At 47.7% G+C, this 22,342-nt stretch overlaps 2 protein-coding genes across 2 annotated transcripts; one reads left to right on the top strand and one right to left on the bottom strand.

Moving 5' to 3' along the window:
• Window positions 1-8,554: 8,554 nt before the first annotated feature.
• LOC131415714 (ADP-ribosylation factor-like protein 2-binding protein) lies at window positions 8,555-9,046 on the top strand. The gene has a single exon (XM_058557531.1). The coding sequence runs from the start codon at window positions 8,555-8,557 to the stop codon at window positions 9,044-9,046; it is 492 nt and encodes a 163-aa protein (XP_058413514.1).
• A 4,680-nt stretch (window positions 9,047-13,726) lies between these two features.
• LOC131415713 (keratin, type II cytoskeletal 2 oral-like) lies at window positions 13,727-21,969 on the bottom strand. Its single transcript, XM_058557530.1, is given in 9 exon segments — window positions 13,727-14,151; window positions 14,543-14,577; window positions 16,055-16,275; window positions 16,917-17,042; window positions 17,161-17,325; window positions 17,890-17,981; window positions 18,654-18,718; window positions 20,076-20,296; window positions 21,370-21,969. Coding segments are annotated over 9 exon segments (1,950 nt in total).
• Window positions 21,970-22,342: the final 373 nt, after the last annotated feature.

Raw genomic sequence — 22,342 nt, 5'->3', positions numbered from 1 at the left:
CAAGCTCTTACTGAGTGATGCTTCACCCTCAGCCCTCACTCATTCTGTATCTATCTGAGATCTGCTCTGGGCCCAGAACTGCCAGGTGCTGGAGTCACAAAGACAAAGAAGAGCTGGTACCTGCCCTCAAGGAGGTCACAGTCTAGCAGAAGAGGCAGACATATCAATACAAAAGTATTATGCACTCTGTTGGGGCAAAGATGGGGATTTGTGCAGGGCCTGGTGGTGACATGGATGAGGAGTGAGCAACTCTGCTGGCAGATGGGGGGAAGATATGGAGATCAATCCCAAGAGCAGGTGCCAGAGCTGAAGGAAGATGAAGAAAGAGCATTCCAGCCAAAGGGAAGGATGTGCCAAGGACCCAAGGCTCAGAACAGCTTGAAAAGTTTAATAAAATGGAAGCATTTTTCCCTGGCTGGTACAGGTAGTACAGAACGGGGTGTAGTGTTCAAGGATAGTGTTGGAGAGAGAGGCAGAGCCCCAGCAGGAAGGCCTTATATGTCACATGAAGATGTCAGATTGTGTCCTCAGACAATGGGAAGCATTAAAGGGCTTGATGGGGGAAGAGTACGGTAAGGGCCATGTTTAAATGTAATCCAGATGTCCTAAAAGCCCTCCAGCCTCCCAGGGCCTCCTTTCTTTAATATGCAACCAAACCCCAAGCCAATTCCAGTCGCGCAAGGAGTTCAGTAACACCCTCTACTCCACATGCCCAGGGATCCGGAGCCAGATAGTCCCTGGTTAGTCTACAACACAGCTTCTTTCCACCTGTTGCTCCCAGTCCCCAAGACCACCATCCTGCCCCCAGCCCACTCTGGCCCATAGTGGCCCCCCAGTCCTCTTCCTCTACTGATGATGTGCAGTAATGAGAGACAGTTATGGTGCAGTCCAGGAATGACTCCAGTTCCTTATCAGACATCCCTGTGATTAGAAACGCCATCGCCACCCCCTGGGAAATGCCTTCCTGACCATGGCCCCCATGTGGGCTCTCCTAACTGTCTGCATGGACCCCTCTTTCTCCTTGGGCCCTCCTTACCCTCCTCTTCTCTTCGTGGTGCGGCTCTGGCCTCTCTTTGCTGGATCTCCCATGAAAACTCAAAATCCCTCTAACTTTGTTAGGCAGAGTAGTAAATGCCTTGGGTTTATCTCAGCCTCTCCGGACCACCATGGGGGAAGAGGGAGGGAGAGGACTTCACCTTTCAAAAGCAAAGAATCGATGTATTTTTTAAAACAAAGAGCCATAGCACTATACATCTCTTAGAATAGCTAAAGGTAAAAAAGTACTGAGAATACTCTGAGGATACAGGGTAACTACAACTCTCATACATTGCTCATGGGAGTGCAAAATGGTACAACCACACTTAAAAACAGTTTGGCAATTTTTTGTAAAGTTAAGCACACACTTACTCTATGACCAGAAATCCCACTTTTGGGATATTTACCCTAGAGTAAGGAAAACTTATATTCATACAAAAACCTGTACATGAACGCTTATAGCAGCTCTGTTTATGATCACCAAAACTGGTCACAACCCAAATGTCCCTCAAGAGGTGAAGAGATAAACAAACCATAGGTCATCAATACAATGGAATACTCTCAGCAATAAACAGGAGCAAACTATTGATACACACAGCAACTGGGATGAATCTCAAAGGCATTATGCTGAGTGAAAGAGTCAGTTTTGAAAGGTTACCTACTGTCTGATGTGTTTACAGGAGATTCCAAAAAAATAACAAAACTACAGTGACAGAGAACAGATCAGTGGCTGCCTGAAGTTAGAGGTGGATGCAGTGTGTGACTATAAAAGAACAACACAAGGGAATTTTGGGGGCTGATGATACCGTTTTATACCCTGATGTTGTGGTGGATTCACAAGTCTATAAATGTGTAACTGTTAAAGTTTACAGAATTGTACACCCAAAGACATCCATTTTAATGTATGATAATTAAAAATACAGACACAGGAAAGAGGAACATGTTGAACGATATGATGGGGAGGAGTGGACATGAACTCAGCAGGACACTAACTCTACAAGACAGATGACCAGGTTTCTTCAACAAATCAATTACAAGGAATAACAAAGAAGGATGGGAATCTGCGCATATGAACCAATTGCAATGCATGAACATTGTTTAGACCCATATTCAAACAAGCGATTTTAATGAAAACATTCTTGAGACATTATGGGAAATGTGAATGCAGACTGGATATTTGATCATATTAAAGAATTAATATTTATCCTGTTAGGGAAGATAATGTTATTATGGTAATATCATTTAAAGAGTCCTTATCTTTTAGAGAAACTTACAAAAATATTTATAAATAAAATGACACAATGTCTGAGGTTTTCTTCAACAGAGCCTGGAGGGGTAGGAGGAGTGGTTAAAGTAGAGACGAAACAAGATAATGAGTTGATCCTTGAGCTGGGTGAGGGGCACAGAGGCGTTCATCACACTACTTATTTATTTAACATTTTCCGTAATAAGAAGGTTTTTAAAGAGCTACTTCCCCTGAGACTAAATATAACACCTTTCTTCTGTATTATAAATAAGCAGTTCTTGCTTTAAACAGCAGTTTTTCTTTCTAGTACACTCAAGCGATCTTTGCATATAGCTCAAATTTATAACTGGCCTGAAGCTAGTAAGAGTGACGAGTAAGTTGAATGGCAGGATCAGAACTGAAAAATAATACAACAGTTTGGAGCTTGAGCCAAATCTAACAAGAAAGATTTAATAGAGATTAATGTAAATTAACCCCACACGTGTATTCAAACAAATCAGCTGTACAGTTCTGCATGGGGAAACACAGTTTCACAATGGCTTGTATAAATGGTGCCAGCTCAGGATGAGTCAGCAGCAGGAAGGGGCTGCCAAACTCACCTGCAAGGTCAGAGGATGTGAAAAGAGAAGCCCCATGCCCACTCCTTTCCTGGGCTAACCAGGCCTCACTTGGAGGGTTGGGTTTGGTTTTAGACATTCAGAGGACGTCTATGGGAGAGCACCCAGGGTGGCAGGGGGCACCCCAAAGCAGAGGAGGAAATGGAAATTTTCCACCTGGAGAAGGAATCTGGTAAAAGGAAACATCCTCAAACATCTGTAGACAGTCATGCACAAGGGGATTTGCTCCCTATAGCCACAGAGGAAAAAACTTGGACCAATGGGTGGAATTTACAGGATAGGACTCAGCTTAGCATCCTCTATGAGACAAAAGAGTTACCAACAGGTGGATGGACTGCCAATTGTGGATGGTGTTTTAAAGAGGACTCCAGTATCTAAATGGGGGCTCCTCTTGATGGCCTCTGCAGTCATTTCTAGTCTTGGGAGTCTGATTCCTCAGAAATCAATTAACGGTGGTAACCCTAGAAATAGTGACGGTAATATCTCCCATTTATTGAGCACTTATCTTGTTCTAGGAGCTGTGCCAAGCTCTAGCATGCATTGTGTCATTTAATCAACTTATGGAGTGTATATTTTCTGTCCAGTATTGTGTAACATACAAACAATGTATGACATAGTCCCTCTCTTTAAAGAATTTATAATCTAGTTGATAATCAAAATTTGCATACACATAGCACAATATCTGTATGAATATCTTCATTTTATAAAGTGCTTTTTACATATTTTATTTCATATATTCCTTGAAACATCCCTGAGAGACAGAGATTATTTTTATTACCACATTAATAAATAATAATAGCTAATATTTTAAATCACTCTCTCCCTCTGTGAGTGCCCAGTTTCCAATGTTGCTCAGCATGAGCCTAGCCTCAATCAAGACAAGACTAGCTTCTTAATTTTCTTTATTTTTATATCCCTCTCATCTGAATAATAAGGGAGTTAAATTAAAAATAATAATCCCTGGCAAAAGAGGAAGCAAATATTCTAATCACCCAATGACAAATACTCCATAGAAACTGAGGCAAAAAGGAAAACACAATAATATATGTAAGTGACTTACATGTGAGCAAATGCAAGTAATTAGAGCTAAAGTAGGGACCAGAAGAGGTCAAGTTCGGAGGGAGCCATGGTGAGCATCAGCCTCCTGAAAGAGAAGAGTCCTCCAGCCATCTGGACCAGATTTCAGCACCAAGGCCAGAGCAAGGAAGTCAGCCTCTGCCGTCAGAGACCAGAGACACCCCACACCCCAGACCTACCGTGGAGAAACAAACTACACATGTGTTATCAGTATAGCATGGAGGTTACAAGCATGGATTCTGGAGTCCAACCACCTGTGTTCAAACCCTGGCTCTAACACTTGCTAACTGTGACCGTCGGCACAGTGTGACCTTATCTCTGTGCCTCCTTTCCTCATCAGTAAGATGAGGATAATCATACCTACCTCTTAGGGTCATTGTGAAGCTTAAGTCAGTTATATGTGAAATTTTTGGAACAATATGTGGGCAGGTGGTAACTATTAAATAAAACTTTGCTTCATTTATTGATTTTCCAGAACCTTGAGATCCCAGGATGTGGGGAGAAAAGGAAGTAGAATGCTGTAGACAAAGTCTTGCTGGGGAGACGGGTGACTGCCACTAAATCATAAGGAATGAGGATATAGGGGCAGCTTTTGGCCATGTTATTCTACCACCCTGGCCCAAAGCCCCAAGGAGGGAGGTAAGGAAAGACTGCCCCTGAGGTGACCCAGGCTGGGCCCTGCAGTTAGTCAGTTGGCTGTCACTGGGCCCTTTGGAACTCTTGGCAAGGACCACTGAAGCCAGTATGAGAAGTGTGCCAGCCCTGGGATGTGGCCTGCCCTGGGATGAATCCAGAAAGAGTGACACACAGCATGGTAGTTGGGCTGATTGTAAAGTCTGACCCGGTTGGCTTAACCCCAAAGACTCCCTCAGCATCTCCAATCTCTACTCATCTCTCACTCACTCCGCACACAGCTGCTAACATAACTTCCTGTAGGCCACATTTCCAGTGTGTTGCCCTCTGATTCAGCAAAAAACATGGGTCCATATTATTCTACAAACCTCACAGAGCCAATTGCTTCATAACATATTGCATTTAAGTGAAGAAAACAGAGAGCTGAGAAGAGGCACGGCAGAGCTTATATACAAGGGAACAAAAGGCAATAGTGTAGTGGGTGGTGGGCTCAGGGACAAACTCCTAACTTGACAATGTCTACCTGGGCCCCCTTCTCAGCTTTGAGCCTCCAAGAGGGTGAGATTATAGTGTCACCAACTCTGGGGAGAGAGGAGCCATTGCAGATCAGTGTGGCTAAGGGCTGGGGGAGTTTCTGCAGTTGTGTATCAGGTCCCAGTCTCGGTATTTGATGCAGGAGCACTGGTCACTGCTGGTGGTGGTCTGCACAATCCTGGCCAAGGAGGAGGAGGATGAACTGCTGAGTCTGGGACTCTGATCCGTGGAGATACTTGTGCTCCTGGACTGGGTGTCTTTCCCAACAGTTGGGGACTTGCTGTCCTCTAAGATGCCCTGGCTACCTCTGTTGCCCCAGTCTCCACCGCTGCTGCTGCTGCTGCTGCCCCCAGCACTAATGTGTTCTTGCTGATGGAAAAGTGGTTGACCACAACTGCAAAGAGAATGGGCTCCTCAGTCACATCTGTCTATCTAAATGCCCATTGTATGTGTTCTAGAAAGGCAGTGCCAACTCTGCATGGAAGAGTATGTAGGCAGGCCAGCTACAGAGGCTGGGGAACAAAGAGAGTCAACAAAAGTTTAGAGATAGTTCCTCTCCTCTCCATACCTCAGGGCTCAGAAACAATACCACTAGGGCTGCTGTGTACAGGCATGCAGCTTGTGTCCCGCACAAGAGTTCCAGGCCAAGAGTGTGAAAGAGGGCTACAATCCAGCCCATACTCTGGTCACCAAGCTGTGTGCTGTGGCATGGGCTGTGTCCATGCAGAGCACAGGCACTTTTTATTTTACACAAAGTGTTGTCCTTTGCCAAGCCATGTCCTGTGGAGCTGTATCTGCACAGAGTGGACACTGTTTCCAACTCACGAAAAGACCAGAGAGGCCAAGAAGACATTGGAACACCAGAGCTGGACATCACAAGTCTCAGGGTGAGAAGAATGGATTCTACTAGAAAACCTTCTCTTCCCTTGTATCTCACGGGTCTTCAGGTCAGTCAAGTCATGTTGTAGTAAAACTGCCTGAGTTCAAATTCTGGCTCTCCCACTCCTAGTTACATGACCTTTGGTAAGTTGTTTGACACACTGTGCCTTGGTTTCCATCAACAAGATGAGGATAACAATAGTATCTACCTCATAGAGTTGTTGTGAGGATTAAATTATTTCAGAACAGTTCCTGGTGCATAACAAGTACTCAGTACGCATTAGCTCTTAGCTAATAGTGTTATCGTTATGCACACTGACAGAAAACCATCTCTCGCATATCAACTAAACATATAACCTCTTATCTCCAGGGTCCTCATTCTCCAAAGTTTGTGTGCATGCACGTGTGTGTGTGTGTGTTGTTGTTGTTGCTGCTGCTGTTGCTGTTCAGTGCTTCTCTGTTTCCAAAAGGCAGGCGTGTGGTGCATGAGGCCAGGGTTACAGTCAGAGGACTCAGGGGCATCAGCCATGTATGGATGGGGAAATTGGGCAGACTGATTCAGCTCTATATAAAAAATTGTACTTAATTCCAACTGAACAGCAATAACTATGCAAAGCTGAAAAGAACTGAAAAGCCTCAAGTCCTAGGCTTTCTTTGTACTTCCATGACAAAGGATTATTGTTGGCCGGCTAAGACTCTATATCTTAATTACCAGTTTCTCAGGGCAAAAAGTACATGAAATAAATTAAAGTCATTCAAACGTCGACTGTGTTGGCCTTGCTGTGAGTAACCTCATCTTTAATAAGGCAGAATGTCTAGCTTGAAACAATCAAATGACTAGTCTTAACAGTGGGAGTGAGAAAGGAGCTCAGATGCATGCACTTGCTGATTGCTCTCCCCTGTTGCCAATAAGGGTGGATTGGGGGAGATCAGCCCTAGCAGCCTGGAGGCAGGGAAAATGCTTAGGAGTTTATCTCTGTCAGCCCAGGATCAGCTAACAGAGGATATTACTTCAGTGACCCTGGGCACCAGAGTGGGGTCATCAGAAACTCAGCCAGTGGGAGAAAGAGTGTCCAGATGGACAGAGGAAGCAGAAGGGGGGCTGAGGAGACTGACCCAATTAGTACCCCAGTCCCTGCCCCAGCCCCAGCTCAGCTTTTCTGAATGTCCCAGGCAAGGGTTTATGGCTATCAGATGGCAGCAAGCCAGGGAAGCCCACTCCCTTCCAAATCCTTGCAGAATTTTCTGACAAATTCTTTGGTATATGTAATGGGTTACCTACTTCCCTTGGTCCTTCACCTCCAGGGTCTTCAAGGATCTCGGGGTCTTCTTCACTATTCCCAGGGCACAAGCTCTTACCAGAAGAAGGGCATCCTCCCCTTCTTCTGAAATCCCAGTCAAGCAGCCAGCTGGCCCCTCCCTGGGCCCGTCTCAGGTCAGATTGCCAGGAAACAGACTCTGAGATGGAGATTTATGGCCAGGAAATGTATTGGGGAGTGCTCTTAGGGTCAACGCTGTGAGGGGGTGAATGAAGCAGGATTGGAGGTGGTGGCCATCCACTACAGAGCCCTAATCCCTTTGGGGCTCATCCCGCTTCTGTTTCTTTCTTAGCTTCTGCCCACTCCATCATCTCATCTACTACAGCAGACACGATTTTGGAGGTGGCCCCTCCCCACAACTTCGCCCCACTTCTCTGCAATCCTGTTAGCCTCCTCTGAACTCTCCCTAGGCTAGGTTCCTTCTTCTTCACCCCACCTCAGCTACTCTCAGCATCCACACAGGGCACTAATTCTTGCCCAATTATGAATGTCGCCAGGGTTCTGGACTCCTGAGTGGCTCAAATGCCCTTGAAGGCCTTGCCTCAGACAAGCAGATTAATAAGAAAAACAAAATGACCACCCAAAGAGAAAATGGACTAAACAAATAAAGACACAGTTCACAGAAAATGAATATTAAATAGCTAATAAACATATTTAAGTGCTCAACCTCATTAGTAATCAAAGAAATGAAAGCCAAAACTAGAAAAGTGTCAAAAATTAAAAAGACTACCTCAAAGTGTTCTTAAGACTGGCAAAACAGGAATTCTTAGACATTACTTATGAATGTATCAATTGGTACAATCTTTCTGGACAACAGGTTGACAACATAAATCAAAATTTTAAAGTGGCCCTGGCAATTCCACATCTAGGAAGGTATCTTAAAGAAGGAATAGGACAAGTGTTCAAAGGCGTGTGTTCACTGCAGCAATGTTTATTTTAGTGGAAAAAGTAGAAACAATATATGCACCAAAATGTGCTACATCCAGATAATGGAATATTGTGCAGTCATTGAGAATGATGATCTGGGCCATCGTGAAGGCGGGTCGGGCGTGGCTCCTAGATGTCAGTAATGGGGGCCAAATACAGAGGTGCCAGGTGGAGCGCGGAGGCCCCAGGGTGCGCAGGCGCAGACTCGGCCAGCCACAAGCTGACTGGTGGCAGCCGGGCCACTCGCCCGCATGGCCATATCCACGGCGGAAGTGACAGCGGAAGCGATGGAAGTCTTGGAGGAAGAGAGCATAGCGCGATCCATCTCTTCTGGCTCTGAAGCTGAATTTGATGCTGTGGTTGGATCAATCGAGGACGTTATCATGGACGCTGAGTTCCAGGTACTGCAGAGAAAGTTCATGGACAAATACTACCAGGAGTTTGAAGACACGGAAGAGGATAAACTCACCTACATGCCCATTTTTGATGAATACCTTTCTTTGGTGGAAAAGTATATTGAAGAACAGTTGCTGGAGCAGATTCCTGCAGTCAACATGGCGGCTTTCATGACAACGTTGAAGCACCATAAAGATGAGGTGGCTGATGACATATTCAACATGCTTCTCAAGTTTACGGACTTTGTGGCACTTAAAGAGACGTTTCTGGACTACACAGCAGAAAAAGAAGGCCGAGGACTGGACTTAAGCAGTGCTTTAGTGGTGACTTCGTGGTGCAAATCATCTCCTGTGCCAGCTTCCCAGAACAGTCAGCCGCACTAGCTCCCACCTCCAGGCAGTAGGAGCGCTCTGGACAGCATGGGCCCAGTAGGCTGGGAGAGGCTTCTGCTCGTGATGACAGGAAAACGCCTCTTGGAAAGACTGGCTCTGTTCTGCAGCTCTTTACTAATGTTAGGTATTGATGGGTTGAAACCTGACCCTCCCAGGACTTCTGCTTTTCCTGAAACACCTTCTTGTATTCAGTAACTAGTACTTCTGCCAAAGTAGACACCTCTCTCAGGTGCTTCTGAGAGTCAGACTGCTCTAGGACAAAACTGTGTCAAGCATTCCACCTGGAAGGACCCCTTCCCCCAGCATACATGTTCCTGTGTCAACAAAGTGGAACAACACCATCACAAACCCTCCCTGTCCCAAATAACACAGACAGGCTTTGCATGAAGCTTCCGTGTACTAACAGCTCATTCACTGAGATAAGAGTTTCACTCCTTCAAACCCAGTGACCCACCTGTGTGGAGTTTTTTGACTATTTGGTAGTGCTTACCTAGGGTGTTAAAACAGCTGCCCCCATCTTCAGATTTCTGAAACTCTTATTTTCTGCCCACCATTATGGGAAAATCAGAACCAGTCTTAGCTGTGGGAATAAAGATGTCCTTTACCCAAAAGCTACATGTGAAAATCAACTCCTCATCTTGGGTTTGCAATTCTTTTATCTTTGTCTTCCAGTCTTCGTGTAGTCCCACTATTTCAAGAGAAGCTTCTCTTTTTTTAGAATCATTTTTATAGATGACTACTCAGGCTAATCCAGCGGATTTAATCTCAGAATTTCTATGATTACCCACTTAAAGATCCAAGTATTAAATGGTTGGACTTTTTAGCTGTTAGTGATATGAAGGCAAAAATACTTCTTCATTGGAGTTAGTCTTTTACTGGACACCAATGAATACACACTATATGCTGGAAATGGACTAAAAGGTATCCTTTTCTTATAGCATATTAAGTGTACTTGTGCAGGTTCGCTTTCTGTATAAATCAGTTTGTTAGGTTTTGGTTGAGGTGGGGGTGAGTTTGGTAAAGATGTAATTCTACAGGCTCTGCACTTCCAACTCTGTTCTTCTTCCTGTCAAAATGGTGTTCCATTGGTCTAACTCAGCCTTAGTAAAAGGGGGTAGTAAAGAACTTTAATTGTCCTCTGTCTGGCTTTGGTTTGGTGAAATGTTTGGTTAAACATTACTGACCAAAACACTTGTATGTCATACTTCTAGAAAGAAGGAAAAAAATTAGTAGTTTAATGCCCAATGTATACCTTTGATTTTTTTTTTAAGTAAAAATAGGAGTCTGCACTGGAAAAGAAAAGGATGATCTCCATCGATATTTGTTGTTATAGAAAGATGTTATTTGGTAGATTTCTTCCCATCTAAACTGTAAACTCCATGAGGGCAAAGACTATATGTGTTCTCTTCTCTATTCCTGGGCCTGGCAGTGGTCTAGAAAATGGTAGGCACTCAATCTAGTTGTTGAATGCATAAATGGATAAATTCCACAGCAGATTAAGTGAAAAATCAGGTCATAAAGCAGTATGCCTTGTAAGACCCTACTCTGTAAAATACGATATATTTACATGTACCTCTCTCTTTGTATATATGTGTGTGTGCGCACATGGAAACACATAAGAAAATGTCACAGGGTGGTGGAATTACAGATAATCTTTCTTTTTTTTTTCACTTTGCTAAATTTTATGCATTTTTGCTATAAGTGTGTGTTGCTTTTATTAATTAGGGGAAGATCTTTAGAAGGAGAGAGAGAAGAGTGAAGGATAAAGGATAAAAGATAAAGGATGGAGAATAAAGAAACAGTTGCCACCAGGAGATGGATTGTTTAACCCTAGAGACATAGCTCTAGGATTTCCAGCATCAATTTAGGAAGGCTTCTGTCACCCCTCTGACCGTTCCACACAGGTATATATCTACTCTACATACCCTGGCTGCCTTCAAAGGCAAAGAGCTGCCCCAGCTCTATCATCAAATGGGAGATGGGTTTAGGGGATTTTTTAAGGCTCAGAAAGATCAGGATTGCCAGCCTCCCATAAACTTAGATATATTCCATTCTCTCTGACCTCAGACACGATGTCCTTGCCCTGGAAGCTTCCTTGCTCCACTGGCACGTGGTTTAGTCCCAGCCTGTGTCAAGAACACGGAACACAGTGCTAGTCCTGGAATTCTCCTGGGACTTGGTCTGAATATCTGCCCTGTAGCTTTGCCCTTCCTCCATGTTGCCCAGACTCTCTCCTTCCCAGGCCTGCCCCAGGCTTCCTCTCCAACATGCCTTGATTGATTCCCTCCCCAAATTCCAAGTATCCTTCAGTCTTTCACCACCTCCCTTGGAAACCCCCTCCCACCATCTCTCCTCACAAGAGGGTTCTAGGCTCTCACTGTCAACTTTCAGCTCCATCCTGCTTTGGAGTGTTACCTATCCCATCTTCCTTTCAGGCTGAGTGGGGTGAGGGAGAGGAAGGTCTTGCTCTCCTTATTTGTTTTTATGCATTGTTTCAATTAACCACCAAACTTTCACTGAGTGCCCTACACCCTATGCAGGGCCCTGAGACAGCACTCAGGACCAAGCTTTCCACACGTGGAGCAGATGGATAGAGACCGAGCAGCCGTCCCAAATCCCCTACTGATTCAGTCTAATGGTTAATCCAGGACAGTCAGCCTCTCCCCGGTTAGGCAACACATGGAACAGAGCATCTGGAGTGTTTCCTACAGATTGGTGACATTTCTTGTAATGTCTCTAAAGGACCAGTAAGAGCAGCAATCCAGAACAGCCTGCCCTGCTCCTAAAGTACCCAGAGCTGTGCCAAGGGTAAATGGGAAATGGGGCTACCTCCTGCCTGTAGGTCTTGAAAATATGGGCAAGGATTTATTGAACTCTCAAGTGCAGGAACTTTGAAATGTCTGCTTCTCCAAGTCTTGGACCAAGGCTGCTATGCTTTGGCGATCAGATCAGGCTCAAGAACACGGAAGCCAGGTCCTGGCACTCTCCTTGGACCATCAGACAAATGTACAGATGCCCTCTCATCAGTCCAGCTTTGATCTGACTTCTGGGGGTAATGTGTGATCTACAGTCACTTACAAAACCAGAACTTTACCATGCTCAAAGGCATGGAGAGTGGATTGGTTTGGCAGGTGGGGAAAGGAACAGAGACTCTAACTGTCATCTCCATTGAAGTCTCGGTTTCCCTGGTTTCTCTCATGGCTGTCTCATCACCCCTGTCCTCCCTGGGTTTGGGATTCAGCTTTCTGAGGACAGGTGGGAAATGTTGGTGTAAGGCACGCGTGTGTCTTCCGCATTCCTAATTTTACATCCTTGTAGAGTGAGCTTCACTAGTACAGCACTCCTACCCTCTCTCTTACCTGATTGGTGAGCTTGGAAGGAAGAACTGGGCGTGCATAGCTCTGCCCCTCCATCTCTTAGGATCTGGCTGTCCATAGCAAGCTTGTGTTCTGCTCTCCTATCTTCCTTGAGGGGTCTGACCCCATAAGAAAGGCCATGATGGGCCTTTGCTGCCTCTGCCCAGGTGGGAAATCTGGCCTAATCCTGAGGTCCTATAATAGGAAACCCATTCCACCTGAGGTATAAGCCACATTCCCCAATATCTGCTTCGTTGGTGATAAAGGCAATATTGGCTCTCCATTTGCTCATTCCTTTGTCTTGTTTTTTTAATTGGCTCAGAATCTGGTCAGGGAAAAGAGAATGTTATGTGTTGACCCCTTCAGAATCCAGGAGCTGTGTTTGCAGAAGGAGAATCTGCTCTGTGTCTGGTTGATGTGACGATGGAGCAAAGGAGCCGAAGTCCCAGTGGACTCTATTCCCTTGATGAACTGCAAAACCCTTTTCTTCCTTGACTGGATCCCAGAGGCCTGCTCAGAGGCAGGAGAATGGATGAGAGACCTCCTTGGGAGTGAGGGGTCCCCACTTAAGCAACATAAATACTCTTGGGCATACCTATCACAAGAACCCAACCAAATGGATAAAGGAAAAGCCAAGACTATTCAATGTCCTTTATACCCACTACTGAGCTTCTGGAAGACCACCATCCACACCTGATTTCCCTCCACTCAGTTTATTCTGTGACTCCTTGAATGAAAGCCAAACACCAGAATGTGAAATACAGTGCAATTGATTGAGAAAAGAAAGTGCAACATAATCGTCACCAGAGGATCCACAGCTCAGGGGATTAAGGGACAGAGGTAAGTCAGGATATGATGCTCAGATGTGAGGAGGGCACCCTGGGACCCAGCAGTCCAGAGATCTTGACCATCCACCCTCCAGCACTGGCCACGCTGTGCTGCCCTCCTCAGGCAGGGCTGAAACATGCCGGCTTCAGACCATCAACTCCCAGTGAGAGAGGGAGATGGGCCAGAGTGGAAACAGGCCAGGCTGGGAAGGCCACACTGGTTTGGGCTCAGGTGTTGCTGCCCAATGTCAGGGGCCATTGCAGGGGCTCATCTAGGGGCATCATCGTCCCACAGTAGCAGCTAGACCTCCCTGGCCCAGGAGAGGTCTTGTGGATGGAGGAGCCAGGAAGAAGTTCAGCCCCTTCTCCAGGGAACTTGGAAAAAAGCGAGGGTGAGTTTGGCATTTGTTGATGCCAAGCAGAGAGGGGGAAGTGCCGTTGCTGGCTGAGAGGGAAGCAGACGGGCATGAAGATCTGGCCCCCGAGGATCACTTGGAGCTGTGCTGGCTTGAGCTGGTGGTCTGGGAGAAGCAGACACTGGTGCTGCCTCCACTGCCAGACCTGTAGCCACTGCCTCCGGAGGTCTGGGTGCCGCCAGAGCTGGAGCCGATTCCGCTCTGGCTCCCCGAGCTGCTGCCTCCGCTGCTGAGCCTGCTCCCACTGCTGCTGCTCTGGTAGCTTCCGCTGCTGCCCCTGCCCCCACTGCTGCCACCAGTGACCCCACCGTAGCCACTGCTGCCACTGCTGACCCCTCCATAGCCGCTGCTCCTGCCACCACTGATTCCTCCATAGCCAGCACTGCTGCCTCTGCTGCTGCTGCCTCTGTAGCCACCGCTGCTGCCACTGGCCCCTCCAAACCCTCCACGGCTTCCACCAGCGCTGCCACTTGTGCTGGTGACGTTGCTGACCACTGCTGCAAGAGAACAGGCACTCAGTTAAGGCTGAAGGCCTGGGTCTGTATCCCAGCTCCACCCTACTTGGCTGTGTGACTTAGAGAAAAATGCTCAACTTCTCTGAGGCCTCAGTTGGTAAACAATGAGAGTAAGCCCGGCCCGCTAGTGCCCTTTCCCAGGAACAAGAGCGAGCAATATCCACACAAATTTCTAGTTCTCCAACGTAGGGACCTCCCCGAGACCACAGAAGTTTTAGCTCTGGCATGAGAGTTTGCCGGTTCACACCAGGAGCAGAGTGCATGGCCGTGGCCTGAGAGCCTAGACACTGTTCGGTGGCCCAGCCTCCTTGCATGAGTCAGGCTCTTCACCCTTTTTACAACCAAGGGAGAAAGTTTTTGAAGGGCTACTTACAAATGCTCACAGCACTCTGGCACTCTCCAGACATCCTAAAAAGGAAGAGAAGGAATATGGATTATTTCTGCAAGGAGTCATTGGCCGAAGAGCTAATGGTTCATAACCTTGGGAGCTGCATCCTCCCATTTGCCCTGCTAGAGGTCAAGCTCCCAGGGGAATAAAGGCTATACCAAGTCTGTTTCCATGACTAGGTCTCCCCAGGAAGGGGGGCTGCTTCAGGGGGCTGAGGGGTCCAGAAGCTTCACCAACCACACTCCGTTTCTCCGTCTTCCCACCCTCTTTCCCTTAGTTCCCAGATCATCTGTTCCAGGCAAACTGCTCATCGCCCAGCCCGTACTTGATTAGCACATCCTCATTTCTTCTCCCCTGCTGAGACCATCTTCCCACCTCAGCATGCATGCCTTTCCCCTCCTTTTCCATCCAGCTCTGGCTTTTTTATTTCTGACTTTTCTCTTCTCGGAAGCCTTCCCCAGTGAACCGTCCTGGGGTGACAGTGGTGGTGATTATGATGATGATGTGGGTAAAATGTGAGAGGGACCGACACTCAACATGTGATAAATTTGAAAACGTCCTTCCCACACTGCCCATCTCCCTGTGCCTCGCTCTTGTTCATGGAGCAGGTGTGTCCGCATATTCGAGCAGACGTGAATGTGCCTGCTCACCTGGCCAACGTGGGCCCCGCTGGTGTCGACCACTGACTCTCCATCCCATGACTCCCAGCACACACAGCGCCATCTTCACTCTCACTCCTTTTCACAGAGACTCATAAGAAATCCTTAAGTTTCCTTCTCACACTTGACTTCTGCTTCCTCCATCAGATTGGGCACTGCCTGAGGACAGAGGCTCTCAACACGGGGATGCATGGAGCAGCGAGTCAGCGGAAAGATCCCTCCATTCTTGACCCCCCTTTGACATTTGATATCCACTCACTGAGCCCTTATCTGCTGCTTGATATTTTGTTATTTTTCCAGAGTATGTGTGTATCAGCCACCTCCCCGTATGGACTCAGCCTCAGGGGTGGGGGTTGCAGCACTGTCTATACTAAGCTGCCTAATAGGGTAACCACTAGCCACATAAAGCTATTTAAATTTATTAAAATTAAATTAAATGTAAAACTCTGTTCCTCAGTTGCACTAGCCACATTTCAAGTGCTCAAGTGGCTAATGGCTTTTGTATGAGGCCAGATATAGAACATTTTTGTCATCTCAGAAAGTTCTAGAGGACAGCACTATAACTTTTGTCATAACCCCAAAGCACTTTTTCTTACACATTGCACGCAGTAAGGATCAACAGAGGTATGTAATACCATACTCATGTCCATGGTAAGTTGGAGAATTGGATGGTCTTGATTGACAAGAAATAGTGGGGCTTGAAACCTAAACTCTGTCACGCGGGAGATTCTTTACTCTTTGTCTGAGTTGTCCTCTCCTTACCATCTTGCCCTCTTTCTTCAGGGTCAAACCTCACTCCAAAATCATATGGGAGAATGCTGACCCCACGGCCCCCCACCTGTACTCCTCGCCCTCCAGCAGCTTCCTGTAGGTAGCGATCTCCACGTCCAAGGCCAGCTTGACATTCATCAACTCCTGGTAGTCGCGCAGCAGCAGGGCTAGGTCATCCTTGGCCTTCTGTAGGGCATCCTGCAAGCCTTGGAGCTTGGCATTGGCATCCTTGAGGGCCGTTTCCCCACGCTGCTCAGCTTCCGCGATGGCCACCTGAAGGTTGGCATTCTGGGGCAGAGAGAGATGGGAGACTGATTAGCGTAGTGACCAGGAAACAAATAGCTGATCTTTTCTGAGAGATCTTTTCCCCATTCATCATCGCTCCCTCTCCTTCCTTCGAAATCCAATGGAGCATGCTCAGAAAACAGAAGTCAGTTTTGCAATTGGTTCATTCATATTTGGCCCATTGAAATTAACTCATGTCTCATCAAGAAAAGGAACGCTGATTTGCTGGTAAAGGTAGTAGTGGTCTGGTAAGTAGTCCTCATTTTTTTCTGACTGTTAAAAACCTCCCTTGCCTAATTACTTCTTTCCAGTGATACAAATGAGCCATCGAGGTTATGTGAAGCATGTGATAAATAGCTCACTGAGGGCAGATCCTACTGAGAGCTGAGTGTTTAAAGCCACCCCTACATTGCAAGATTTCCTGGGCAAACCAGAATGGGCAGCCATCTCTCCATAGAGATGCTTCCAAGAATCCCAACCTCCAGGAGGAACATCTGGAGAATGGAGTGTTCCAGAGACTATGCTGTCCCACCCGGGACACCATGAAAGGACAGAAAAAGCATGTGGCAGAAGCACAGCTATGCTTCTCCTTCTCCCTAGGGCCCAGAAGACCTCCAGGATCTCTCCCACAAGCCCAGACCCACCTGTTTCTTGACGCTCTCGATCTCGGCCCGCAGCCTCTGGATCACCCTGTTGAGCTCCGAGATCTCACTCTTGGTGCTCTTCAAGTCGTCCCCGTGCCTGCCCGCTGTGGTCTGCAGCTCTCCCAGCTGACGGAGGGGAAACCAATCCACATGGCTTTGCAAAGTGCTGGAGCATTCCTGATGAAGGTCCTAAGACTTAGTAGGACCTAAGAGTAGAGTGTGGGGACAAGAGGAGGGCTCCCACATTGGTCTGGTACAGTGCCTCAGCCTCAGCCTTGCTCTATTGAGCGATCTCCTCATATTGGTCCTTGACCTCAGCGATGATGCTGTCCAGGTCCAGGAAGCGGTTGTTGTCCATGGACAGGACCACAGACGTGTCACTGACATGACTCTGCATCTGGGACAGCTCCTGTGGGGAACATGGATGGTCACTTTCACCATCCCCTGAGCCCAGGGGATGCAGGGAATGAAGAAGTTCAAGAATCTTCTACTAGCAGAGATACCCCAGTGATGGGGCCAGGAGTGGGACAGTTAGAAAAATAAGCTTGCATTTCAGACCTAGCTACAACCTAAAGGATGCCAGGCAACAAAGCGAAAGGAAAAAGGAAATGCGCAAACATAATCAGGTGTCGGCCTGAAAGCATCAGCCAGTGAGCCCTCCTGTGTGGGTTTCCGTGGGACTGCAGTAGGGAGGATCGGAAGGCGCTGCTTCCGATCCCAGCCTAGGAGCCGGAGGGAGGTGTAGAACAAAACGGGCTGAGGACAGAGAGGGACCCTGGCCCCGTGGGCCAGGTCTATGCAGGCTGGGGGAACTAAGTTAGCATTTCCTGGGCTGGGCGGAGCTGAGTTCTGAACCCTGCTGCTGGTTTTGTGAGTGTTCTGCCACTTGACTGTCCCCTAAGTTCCACTTGGGAAGCATGTTTGGGAAGATGCAGACAGGAAGGCTCTGGAGCTTGGCAAACCGAGGAATCACCATCTCGTAGAGGATCCTCAGGAAGTTGAGTTCATCTGTCAGGCCGTCCACCTTGGCCTGCAGCTCCACCTTGCTCATGTAGGCCGCGTCCACTTCCCGGGGAGGCAGGGGCAGGAGGGCGCTCAGAAATCCTAAAGAATGACCCTCGGCTCCCCTACCACCCACAGCTCTTTCCTAATCTTTATCTCTTCTCTTTGTCCCTCCCCTGTCCCTCCTCGTTCCTCCTCCTAAGTGTGACTTCTCACCTTCCCTTTTAAAAGGAAGAAAAAGTGGTTTTCTTCCTCTTAATTGCTTTGACCAATCAAGCCCCGATTCTTTAACAAAATATAAACAGTATTAGCCAGCATGGAGTCAGGGTAGAAAAATCATGTTTATCTAATCTGTGACTTTGGTTATACGGTACCAAAAACCCAACCTCCTGAATAGAAATGAAGGGATTCTTCTCACTGCTTCCTCTTTATGATAACTGCTTTAAACAAGCTGCAAGGATTTGTTGGTTGTTGTTATTAATGACATCCAGGGTACATTTGTAGGCTGAAGACCTTGATTAATGCTATATATAAAACGTTCATTTTTAGTTCACATTGCTAATCAGCTCATTAGGCACATTGTAAGGTGTCTTCCCCACCAGCAGCTTCCTTCATCAAACATCTCATTTCCAAAAATGTAAGGAAAAATGCAAACCGCACACACAGCATAGCCCTCTTTCTTGCCACGGGGGCAGTGCCCACAAAGGGAGCCTTGAGCTGCTCGTCCCAGCTGACTTACCTTCTTGAGCCCCACAAACTCATTCTCCACCACAGTGCGTTTGGTGATCTCATCTTCATACCTGGGATAGAAAGAGGCACGTATATGGACAGTGACGTTTCAGAAGTAAAAAAAAAAAAGGAAGAAAGATGAGGATCCCAAGCACTCATGCAGAATCTCCTCACCCAGAGACAGGACCAGCTTCATGGGCGTGTGACCTGTGCAGTTACACAGGGCCCTGGGCTCAGAAGGTCCTCACAGTCGGTTTAACGCTCTGCTGGCGCCATCTTGAAAGTTTTAATTTTTTAACAAGAGCTGTGCATTTTCATTTTGCACTGAGCTCCCAAAATTATGCAGCCAGTCCTGCCCAGAGGCCTTTCAGACCTCAGGTTACTGTCTCACCCTCCTCCTTTAAGTCTGGTGACAGGCTGAGGTGTAGGCAGGCACGGCGAGGAGACTTCAGGAGTCCCCTATTTGCCTGGCTCTGACAGACTCCTCAAACTCTGTGCGCATGTGAGCCCCAGAGAAGTATTTGCTCAAACCAGGTGTTTCTGCCTCTGTTTTCTCTGTTTCTCTTTTTGTTAATTAGAGTTGCTTCTTACAGGATTTTGTGATAAGAATCAACTCATGTCTTCCTGCCTGTTAATGACTAAAATCTCCCACCAAGAGTTTGGATTTCATGAAGATTGAAGAATGGAACGATTCTAGGAGAAAAGAGGTTTCTGGGCAATGTGAATCTGAGTTGCCACTGGATCCTCGGAACCCAGCATGGAGTCTGCCACAGAGTGGGTGCCCAGTGGGTTTGTGCAGTTGAGTTGGAATGGGGCCTCCCCAGAGCAGGTGTGCCCATCCTTGTGGGTCCTGACTCCCAGGGATGTCTGGAGCTCCCTCCCCACCTAGAGAGGCCCTCTTACCTCTCACAGACCTCAGAGACTGTCAACCACAACCCCAAAGATGCAGGAGGAGGCTGACTGAAGCTGCAGATGTGGCATGGGACTGGACCCATCGAACGAGTTCTTTACAAAGTGTGCCCTGACCTGTCTGCCTGGAATCCCTGGGAGCTGTGGAGTGCTCAGACTCCTGGGACCTGCCCCACGCCTCTGGATTCAGAACATCTGGGACTGGAGCAAAGGAATGTGCATTTGGACAAGCTTCCAAGGTGATTCCTACGTACAGTAAAGTGTGGAGGCCTCCCCATCCTAAAGGGCTTTAAACTCTGGGAGGACTCCCTTGTCCATCTGAAAAATATGTCAAAATCAGTCACCTAGAAGTCTCAGTCCCCACCCCCTCACCCCCTTCTGCTTGGTCACGCCTCACTCAATAAATCCATCCAAGAATATTGACTGAAGGTGCAGTCAGGAACGGTTGAAATCCCAAATTGGGGCCACGCCTCCCTGCTAATCCGCCGGAAGGGGAAACTTCCCAGTTGGGGCCCTCACTTCTTTTTGAAGTCTTCCACCAGATCCTGCAAGTTCTTCAGCTCTCCTTCTAGGCTCCCTCTCTCGCTCAAAACCAAATCCAACTGTCTGCGCAGAAAGCTGATGTAGGATTCAAAGAAAGCCTCCAGGTTTTGGGGCCCCGAGCCGGGGCCCGTGGTCTGCTGCTGGAGCAGATTCCACTTGGTCTCCAGGACCTTGTTCTGCTGCTCCAGGAACCGCACCTGCATCGGGGGAGGAACAAGAGGAGTGAGCCTCTTGAGTTGGGCAGCTGGGGCCACCCATCCCAAAGGGTAGAAACGTGGAAAAGGAACCCAGTTCTTCAATCTGCAGTTGCCTCTGTTTTTTCGGAGTTGGGGAAGGATGAGGATTTAGAAAAGGGAGAGCTAGACTATGTTGAATGTTTGCTCTACACCTACTATTTTCACATATTCTTATTTCAGTTAGTCTTCACAACCCCTGAAAAGGAGGTGTTATTATCCCCATTTTGTAGATAAGGAAACTGAGGCTCAAAGAGCTTAAGTTGTCAAAGTGACGTGGCTTCTAGGTGACAAAGCTAAGAGTCAAACCCAGTACTGCCCTAATCTATTGGGATCCTTCAGAATACAGCTAACGGAGGTCAGCATAGATAAAGTTATTTAGAATTGTTTTTTCAGTGAAAACGTTTTCACCTCCATACAGTGAAAACAGTCGATGAGGTCTGACTTTTCCTTAGTTGTTTCCCCATTCAGTTACTCGGCTTACAGCTGACCTAGCTTTAACTTCCAATCCCAGCCTCACTCCCCCAGACCCAACATACCCTTCCTTCCCTGCCCCAGCGTGGAGAGCCCTATTTAATATCGGCTGAAGCACAGCATCATTCGGAAGGTAAGTCAGCTGCCAATACTCACCATTGAGAGGCGGGCCCAGGATTCATTCTGATGCAAGTTTGATTACCAACTAGTTTAGATCATCAAGCAATTGCTTTTCAAGAGTAACTAAGTTAGCTATAATAATTTCATGGCTAAGGCCCCATTCTTAAAAAGAACCAAGAGCATGTTTGGGCCCTCAGCTCATTTTCCCTGGTCCTATCTCTAGAAGGAAATCATGAGCCCAGAATCCTTCCCCTACTTCACATCTGGGAAAACAGGGCCGGAAGAGCAAGAGAGGCATGCTCACCGTCCTGTAGGGGCCGAGGTTGACCCAGGACAAGAAGCTGGCACCCTGCCTGCAAGCCTGGCAGACCCCACTGGTATCTTCCTATACACCCCCCTGGACAACCCAAATCCTCCATGAAACCTCTGGGCTTTGCCCTCACCTTGTTGATGAAGGAGGCGAACTTATTGTTGAGGGTCTTGATCTGTTCCCGTTCCTGGGCTTTTACTTGCCCAATCTGGGGGTCTATCTCCATGTTGAGGGGCTGCAGGAGGCTCTGATTGACAGTCACTTCCTGGATTCCCCGCGGAAAGCCACCAGGACCAAATCCACCAGGCCCACCAAAGCCACTGTGCCCACCAAGCCCACCAAAGCCACCAGCTCCACCAAAGCCACCAGCCCCTCCAAAGCCACCAGCCCCTCCAAAGCCACCTCCTGTTCCTCTGCCACCACCAAAACTACCACCAAAGCCACCTCCATAGCCGCCCCCCAAGCCACTGCCACAGCTGCTATGCCCTCCCCAAAAGCCACCAGCCCGGGAGCCACCAGCCACGCTGATGGAGATGCTCTTGTTGCCACCCAGGTTGTAGAGGCTGCGACTGCCAAAGCCTCCTGCTCCGCTCCGGAACCCATAGGCCCCTCTGCCGGCTCCCCCAGAGCGGACTACAGAGCTCATCTTGCTGCTGCCGGAGACCACAGCAGAGCGGCCAGAGAAGCCCTGGCTCCTGCCACTGAAGGATTTCCTGCAGATTTGTCTGTTCATGATGAGAGAGCTTGGAGGTGAGCTAGCAATCACTTAGCAAGGGCTGAGAGGGATGAAGACAGAGGATGGGGAGGACAGACGAGACTGGCCTTTATATACCAAGGAGTTTGGCTTGGCAGAAGGAGAGGCAAGCAATTACCTGAGAGTCATCTTGGGTTTGGTTTGCCTCCCAGGCAATAAGTTACTCCTAGGTTCCCAACACACCTCAAAAATAATCCCCTAGACCAAAAAGACCTTGCTTTCTTAGTTTAATCTCCCAAACTTGCCTCAGTTGACAAAAGACTGCAGCTCTCCTCCCTGCTTTCTTGTGATTTCCTCAGGGGTCTTAGGGAACTCAAACAGCGCCTGATCCAGCAGGATGAATTGGATTTTG

Source organism: Diceros bicornis, chromosome 17 (genome assembly GCF_020826845.1).
Source record: "Diceros bicornis minor isolate mBicDic1 chromosome 17, mDicBic1.mat.cur, whole genome shotgun sequence".
In the NCBI taxonomy this organism is placed as follows: Eukaryota; Metazoa; Chordata; class Mammalia; order Perissodactyla; family Rhinocerotidae; genus Diceros; species Diceros bicornis.
This window is presented reverse-complemented; position numbering and strand designations above follow the sequence as displayed.

Excerpts from the sequence above, each read along its gene's own strand:
- LOC131415714 (XM_058557531.1), top strand. The coding sequence starts at position 8,555 with ATGGAAGTCTTGGAGGAAGAGAGCATAGCGCGATCCATCTCTTCTGGC.